Source organism: Solanum lycopersicum, chromosome 6, assembly GCF_036512215.1.
Source record: "Solanum lycopersicum chromosome 6, SLM_r2.1".
In the NCBI taxonomy this organism is placed as follows: Eukaryota; Viridiplantae; Streptophyta; class Magnoliopsida; order Solanales; family Solanaceae; genus Solanum; species Solanum lycopersicum.
In genome coordinates this window covers 16,298,235-16,307,082 of record NC_090805.1, presented here as the reverse complement: position 1 = coordinate 16,307,082, position 8,848 = coordinate 16,298,235, and the positions used below count along the sequence as shown (strand labels likewise).

At 36.5% G+C, this 8,848-nt stretch overlaps 1 protein-coding gene across 1 annotated transcript; it reads right to left on the bottom strand.

Annotated features, from left to right (window-relative positions):
* Positions 1–4,066: 4,066 nt before the first annotated feature.
* Positions 4,067–8,172, bottom strand: LOC138349247 (uncharacterized). Its single transcript, XM_069299563.1, has 8 exons — positions 8,001–8,172; positions 7,672–7,895; positions 7,213–7,501; positions 7,028–7,164; positions 6,518–6,817; positions 5,619–6,005; positions 4,738–5,037; positions 4,067–4,519 (listed from the first exon to the last, which is right to left on the bottom strand). Exons 1-8 carry the CDS (start codon positions 8,170–8,172, stop codon positions 4,067–4,069), a joined length of 2,262 nt encoding a protein of 753 aa, XP_069155664.1.
* Positions 8,173–8,848: the final 676 nt, after the last annotated feature.

The window sequence follows — 8,848 nt, the reverse complement described above, 5'->3', positions numbered from 1 at the left end:
CATCCATTCTTGTTGAGAGTTGTTTATCTTGACCTATCTTGATGGGATAAGACAGGTTTCATCACACCCGATTTTCATATTTGTAAATTGTATTTGTAACTTTAGATTTTGGAACAAATTTATACAAATAATAATCTATTTATTATATTAATAAAATTAAATAAGGATCTATATTAAGATATGAAATTATTTAAGTTATATTAACATATTTACAAACAATACACATATGGAAAAAATGACATAAATTGATATTTAAAATGTTAAAGATAAAATAGTTATTGCATGACATAAGGGGGTGTCAAACCCGGAGAGCATACCCTAGATGCGATCGGCGGCGGCGTCCTCTTAAAGGACTCAGACAACCCCTTAGCATTCATCATAACATATCATTAGTTAAAATTGCGGAAAGAATTTAAAACTTTTACATATCTAGGTGAAGAATATTTAGACTTCATACTTAACATTCATAATAGCATACGTTATACTAAAACTTTATCTCAAATATATAAAACCATCTAAAGATTGCAAATTGCACTTAGCCAATAAATAGTCAATATGTCATATAGGCCTTAATACAAAAGTATCCAAAAAATGGAAATAAATATTCTTAGTAAGTACTAAAGTCTTCATAAGCTAGAATATAAAACATAGCATCCCTGAACATGAGGATCTACCAACACTTGGACAAAGAATTCCAATCTTCTTCGATCGACCTTCATAATCTTCAATGTCTGGACCCTAAATTTATACTAATATAAAGTAAAGGGGTTAGTACACCACATGTACAAAGATGGGTATATGCACATAACATTTAAGGACATGCATGAAAAATGATCAGTTATCGATTGTTTCGAAAACATGCTAAGTCATCTAAATGTCTTCATTACAAATACCATAGAACATATAAAAATTAAGGATTTCATCAACATACAACACGATCATAATCAAATACACATTATCATAGTCATGTTAACATTCATATTCAATAGATCACGTATCATAACATAAAAAACACTTACCAATGATTTCATCCCCAACCTACAAGTGCAATTTTCATGTGAAGCCCCATAACTCCCCACAACCAAGTAAATAAGATAGGAGACCATAATTAAAGCTTTGCTTCATATAGCTTGTAACATAAGTAGTTGTCACTTCATATAACAATATAACCCTATAACATATTCATCATAATGACCAACATCATATAAGGGTAATATCATGTATCATAGGCATATATCTTTCATGTTATTATATTACATAAGAACAATATCCTAGAACTTCCCTTGGAGTCAACTTGTGCAATGTCTAGGTAGAGTCTCATACCCCTACCCATACTAAGTAGACTTTAAAAGTCACCCTAGTCAACGTCCCTTTACTTTTATTTCATTTTACATGAGGGAACATTCTCCTTAACTGACATAGACCAGGTGAGATAAACATGGAATTTGGCGTCATAAAACCCCACACCGAAATAAGGTGATCTAGCGGCCAAAGTAGAACCAAACATGACATAGCTTTCTAGGTGATCCACTAGCTATATCCTATTGTGGAAATATAGTTAAATAACTAGGAGATGTATTAGAGACCCATAGTTCCACATTACATGGCAGCATTTATCTCATGAGAGTCATTGTGAACCTAACTTTCAAACGGGGAAGGGACACCTCTCATATCTAGTTCACTGGTGCTTAGCTTAAGTCACTTTCTTTAAGAACCTTTAAGTTGTATTTTATAATAAACTTATCATAGATCATTGGATATTAATTCCTTATATAAAGTTGATAATGAGCTCTTTAGGATTAGATGAGAATTTCCTTTCATCATAACCCTTCGTATGTGAGATTATATGACATAATCACCTTGTGTAAATCATACAAGAGGATATCATAAACTTGGACTTTTGTAATCTTTTCATGATCTCACATTTAGCATATTCATAGACCAACATATATTCATAGAGAAATCATGCATACTTCATTAGCATATTGTCATCATTCATAGGCTAACATGAACATCATAGAGTAATCACAACTTTAGAAGACTTACCTCTTGCTTCCAAGTACCTTATTCAAGAACTTACGATAATTATAACAACATAGTAAAATACTTAATATTATAACTAACATCAACTCTTCTATTCACATATGCAAGATAATTTCCTAAGTCATAGGGTAAGGGAAAAGGGTCATTTAAGAGTTCATTCTAGTCTTTGCTCCAATACCTACGTTTACATGTCATCTAGTAGTAGGTATAATTCATTTGAAACCATCAAATTAAAAACAAACATGCTTCACACAAAAATCTATCATTAAAAGCACAACACGCAACAATACATGCATGATTAACCATAGAAAACAATTACTTTTCATCGAATATCATAAATCTAGAGTTGGGAAGAAAATCTGTTTTGTAGAGTAAAAGTCCTATAGTTGAATTCTTGAAAACTTATATTTGAAAGGACCTCTTGTAGGAATGAATCCCAAGAGTGAAAAACTCATACCTTATAGATGATGAATCCACGAAAAATTGGATTAAAACCTTGAAGTCTTCACCTTCTTCCTTAAGCTCTTCTTGTTCTTCAATGAAGTTTGGAAAAGAGAGTGTTTCTTGAGAGAGATGAGAGAAAACTTGTTTGATCTGATATGGAACATGTAAAAGTGATCTAAAATTGACCTAATATCCATATATAGTTGTCCAAAGGATTACCCAAAATACCCTCCACTTAAATGGGTCTTTTTATGAAGTTAAATTACCAAAGATACGACTTTAACGATTCTGGAAAGTGGCTGCGTGTCGCAGGGATCCCGTCATATTTCTGAAACATTGGGTTGAGGCAGTGAGGTGCGTGTCAGACTTGAGTCGAGAGTCTTCCCCTCACATCTTGATGCAGTACACCTTGTGAGGAACGCGCGTAGCGCACTTGTTTCTCCATTTTTGTCTGTTCGCAGACTGCTAGGCAGCCTTCTCACCCATGTTTGGGTCCTCCCCAAGGTCCCTTCAGGTGGTACTTGAGGTGTTGTTATTGGACATTTGGACCCTTTGTACTACATACAACATATAAAAGGTCTCTTTACAATTTTTGGACCTTATTTGACACCTCAAAACCTTCACCAAACATAGGGACGTCAACTAGTTCAAATTAGCTAATTTCTGGACGTTAAAGTCTTTCTTCGTCGTTTTGGCTCTAACCTTTTCTAAATGAACTTATTAGATTAATATAAGTATGGAAACATCATTTTTAAGATCTAGTTTAAGCCATGGTATTTTTGAAGTGTTACATTATCCCCCCCCCCCCCACTTCGGAGCATTCATCCCCGAATGACACTAAAATGTTTCGGAGGGTAGGAATAGATTCAATACTCGCAGCCCAACCAACTAAAAAATAATATCATATTGAGTTAGAACTTATATGATTACTTCGCAACTCCTTTCAACACATACCAAAACATTACACATAGCACTCAATTCATGATGCATAAACATATAAGAGCTTAACATTTCATAACACATAGTGAGGAATTTCATTCTCAACATTATCATGAGCTCAAAATGCATTAAGGTCTTAAGATAACAACAAAACAACAAAATCTCAAGAAGAAACATGCATACATATTTCATATAAGTGCAAGAATAGAGTGTGAAAGCTTTCTGTTAACTCAAATTGGTATGTATTTTACCATAACATTCACCTATTTAGAAAATAAGTCAATTTCATGATTATTCATTAATTTCTTTACCAAGAGGAATGTCTAACCTCAAGGAGTAAGAATATGAGAGAAGCGGGACTTCATGTCGGCTTCAGCCTCCGATGTTGCACCCTCAACAAGATGGTTCCTCCATAGAACTTTTACATAGGCAACTTCCCTATTCCTCAACTTCTTGACTTGGCGATCTAGGATCTCAACCGGAACCTTTTAATAAAAGAGGTTCTCATCCCCTCCTAAACCTTCAATAAGCAGAATGATAACAGGTCACCGATGTATTTTTTTAGCATAGAAACATGAAACACCGGATTAACTGAAGCTAGTTCACTAGGTAGTTTCAACTCATAGGCAACCTTCCGGATTCATTGTAAAACCTCATAAGGACCAACATACCGGGGACTTAACTTCACCTTCTTAACAAACCTCATCACACCCTTCATAGGCGAAATTTTCAAATAGACATGATCACCAATTTCAAACTGAAGATCTCTTCTTCTATTGCGCACATAAAACTTTTGCCAACTATAGGTTGACTTCAATCTATCTCTTATAATTTGAACCTTATCTATCGCCTCATAGACAATCTCTGGACAAAGGAGTAAGGACTCACCAACCTCAAACCATCCAACTTGAGACCAACATGTTCTACCAGAAAGAGCTTCAAAAAATGTCATGGAAATGCTTAAATGATAGCTACTGTTGTAAGAGAACTCAATCAAAGGTAGATGATCATCCCAACATCCTTTAAAGTCAATAACATAGGCTCTTAACATGTCTTCAAAGATCTGAATGGTACGTTCCCCTTGACCATCCGTCTGAGGATGAAATGAGGTGCTAAGTTTAACTTGAGTACCTAAACCCTTTTGAAAATCCTTCAAAAAACGAGAAGTGAATTGGGAGCCTCTATCCCAAAGGATGAAATAAGGTGCTAAGTTTAACTTGAGTACCCCTTTTGAAAATCCTTCAAAAAACGAGAAGTGAATTGGGAGCCTCTATCCCAAATGATGGACAAAGGAATAATGTGAAGACTCACAATATCATTAATGTAGATCCTTGCATAATTTTCATCTGTGTAGGTAGATTTAGCTTGAATAAAAGGGGAAGATTTGGCAAACCTATCCACAATAACCCATACTGAATAATTTTGCCTCTGGGTATGAGGCAACCGAACTACGAAGTCCATATTGATGGCTTCCCACTTCCAGGTAGGAACATCCATGATTTGGGTTAAACCACACGATTTATGATGTTGAGCTTTAACTTGTTGGCAATTTGGACACTTCTCCACAAACTCTGTTATGTCCCTCTTTAAACCATCCCACCATAGATCTCTCTAAGATCATGATACATCTTATTTGCACTAGATATATAGAATAGCGATAACCATGAGCTTTTTCTAGAATTTGATTTCTCAAATCCTCATTATCGGGTACACATAATCTCCCTTGGTACCTAAGAACACTATAACCCCTCGGAAGAATGACTCATTGAGCTTAACAAGTACTGATTCCTTCAACTCCATCAATAGAGGATCAAGGTGTTGCTTAGATTTCACCTCCACCACTAATGGCGAGTCGGAGATATGATGGACCATGAAACCACCATTTGGAAAATCTTATAACCGTACACCTATAAAGACAACATATGACGATATTTCACAATTTCTTTCTTATTTTCTTCCACGTGAGATACACTAGCCATAGTTATACGATTCAAAGCATCTGCAACCACATTCGCCTTGCCAAGGTGGTAAAGTACACTCATGTATTAATCCTTCAATAATTCTAACCATCCTATCTATAAGATATTTAAATCCTTTTGTGTAAACATATATTGAAGACTTTTATGGTCAGTAAACACATCAACAAGCACACCATACAAATAATGTGTCCATATTTTCAAGGAAAAAACTACAACAGCTAACTCAAGGTTATGAGTTGGATAATTCTTCTCATGAACTTTGAGTTGACTAGAAGCATAAGCTATCACCTTACTATAATGCATGAGAACACAACCCAAGCCCACTCGGGAAGCATCACAATACACTACAAAGCCTTCATTACCCTCCGATAAGGTGAACACCGGAGCGGAGGTAAGCTTATGTTTCAACTCTTGAAGTTCTTTTTCATAAGCTTCCGACAACTCAAACTTCGTCTTCTTTTGGGTCAAAGGAGAAGCAGTGGATGAATATCCATAAACAAACCTTCTAAAATACCCGGCTAGACCCAAGAAAGTTTTTATGTCTGTGGGAGTTAAAGGTCTAGGCCAGTTTTTGACCGCATCTGTCTTCTTCGGATCAACCTATACACCATTACTAGAGATAATATTGCCGAGAAAAGAAACTGACCTTAACCAAAATTCATACCTGCTAAATATGGCACAAAGTTAGTTTTCTTTCATGACTTGCAAGACCAACTTCTCTCTCATGCTTATTTTTAATCTTGGAGTATATCAAAATATCATCAATGAACACAATCACAAATCAGTCGAGGTAATCTCAGAAAAATCTATTCATTAGGTTCATAAACGCCTACGCGGCATTTGTTAACCCAATGACATAACTAGAAATTCATAGTGACCATATCAAGTTCGGAAAGCTGTTTTGGGAACATCTTCACCTCTCACCCTAAGTTGGTGATATCCCAACCTTAAGTGAATCTTGGGAAAATAGCTAACAACTTGGAGTTGATCAAATAGATCATCAAATCGAGGGAGAGGATATTTGTTCTTTATGGTGACCTTATTAAGATGGCGATAATCAATGCACAATCTAAGGTACCCATCCTTTGTCTTAACAAACAAGACCAAAGCACCCATGGAGAAATACTAGGTCGAATGATACGCTTGTCTAGTATATCTTTGAGATGGAGCTTCAAATCTTTCAATTCAGTCGGATCCATCTTATATGGAGGAATATAAATAGGATTCAAATCCGGTAATAAATCAATGCCAAAGTCAATTTCCCGTTTGGAAGGAACTCCTCGAAGGTCATTGGGAAAAACCTCAAGGAATTCCCTCACTACTGAGACTAACTCAAAAGAAGGAGTTTCACATTCTATATCTTTAACTCTCACAACATGGTATAGACAACCCTTGGCTATCATCTTACAAGCCTGTAAGTAAGAAACGATTTGACCCCTTGGCGTAAAATTTCCCCCTTCAACTCTAAAATAGGTTCATTTGGGAATTGGAACTTCACTACCCTTGTTCTACAACTGTGGAAGCAAAGTAATCATGAAGCCTATCCATACCCAAGATGATATCAAAATCAAACATGTCAATTTCTACCAAATCAACAAGAGTAACTCTATTGGCAACATTACAAGACATTTCCTATAGACTCTTTTTGCAACCACAGAGTCACCCATTGCGGTACAAACCAAAAAGGGTTTAACCAAAACATCGGGAAGTACATCAAACTTCCTAGCTACCAAAGGTATAACAAAATAAAGACTAGCACCTGGATCAAGCAATGCATAAAAATTAACAAAGAAAACTTGTAACATACCTGTCACAACGTCGGGAGAGTTCTCTTGTTCACCCCTAGCCTTGAGTGCATAGGAACGGTTCCTTTTTGGAGCTTCAAAACTAGGACCTCTTGGTTGATCTTGGCCATTCCCCTTGCCTTGGCTTCTCACAGGACAGTCTTTCATCATATGGACACCTTTCCCACAACCATAGAAACTATTAGTCCCAAAAACACATTCGCCCACATGTTTGTTACCACACTTACCACAAGTTGGTCTCTCTTTTGGTGGATCAACATTTCTCCCCTTTTGAGGTTTAGGATTAGAACTCTATCATTGCGATTTTTGGAGAAATTTGAAGGAACCTAATTTGAGAACTTCTTCTTCTTGTCTTGCACATCAAGCCTATTATTAGAGGAACTACTTTCAGAAGACCTTGCCTTCTTAGCTTCCCTATTCTTCTTCTTTAGATGACTATCCTCAACCTATTGAGAATGAACCATCAACCTAGAAAGATCCATATTGGCATGAAGCATGTCTGCACGACAATATTCTTCAAGCTCTTCGGACATGCCCGTTACGAAATGACTCATCTCATCCCTATAATTTGAAACAAAAGAGGAAGCATATTTGGACAGCTTAATCAATTTCAAGGAGTATTCCTTGACACTCATACCTCCTTGATAAAAATTGATAAACACCTCTACCTTAGCTTCCCCTTGATCTGTTTGGAAGAATCTATCAAGAAATGCCTTTTTGAAGATCTCCCAAGTCACGGGACCACCTCCTAAAGCCCTACTATCCTTCCACTGATTGTACTATGTCTGACCCACGTCCCTAAGTTGATAAGTAGCAAGTTCATCCTTCTCAGTAGTACTCACCCCCATAGCAAACAAAATCTTGTAAACCTCATCAAGGAAATCTTGGGGGTCGTCATCAAATTTCAATCCAAAGAACATGGGAGGATTCATCCTCGTGAAATATCTCAGATGGATAGCCATAGTACTAGCATGTTTGTTCTCTCGAGGAACAACCTCTCCGTTAGCTTGTGTCATAAGAGCCTAAGTTTGGGTTGTTATGGTTTGGGCCATTTGAAGAAAGGTTGAGCTCACCTCACCATCCGTTATTACCGGAGGATTGACTGGAACTTATTTATTTGCAACAGCTTGCACTTGAGAATCATTGTGATTGCCTTGGGGAGTAGCTCCTTCATTCACAATCTCATCCCCTTCTCTCCTCGCGGCTGTCCTTCTTGTGATCATCGTCTAAAACCACAAGAAAGGGATAAGGTATTAAAAGACAAATACTGCCAAAAATCTAGAGGCATGACATAGGAGTATCAAGAAAATAGAAGTTTCCTAATCGTCACACAACCACTCATCCATAACTGTGGCACACTTCACAACCATGAACAAGATACTATGTAACGTAGTTTAGTGAGACTTTGATCGTAAGGATATTTAACCTCGTGCTCTTATACCAAGCTTTTCATACCCGGAGAGCATACCCCAAATGCGACCCGCGTCTTCGTCCTCACAGAAGACTCAGACAAGCCATTAGCATTCGTCATAACATATTATCAGTTAAAATTGCAGAAAACATTTAAAACTTTTACATACTTAGATGAAGTGTACTTAGACTTCATACTTAACATTCATAATAGCATACGATATTATA

Excerpts from the sequence above, each read along its gene's own strand:
- LOC138349247 (XM_069299563.1), bottom strand. The coding sequence starts at position 8,172 with ATGGCTATCCATCTGAGATATTTCACGAGGATGAATCCTCCCATGTTC. Across the intron at positions 7,896-8,000 it reads TTATCAACTTAGGGACGTGG|ATCAAGGGGAAGCTAAGGTA; the intron begins GTCAGACATAGT and ends TCTTCCAAACAG. Across the intron at positions 6,818-7,027 it reads GAGTCTATAGGAAATGTCTT|GCTTGTAAGATGATAGCCAA; the intron begins GTAATGTTGCCA and ends TCTTACTTACAG.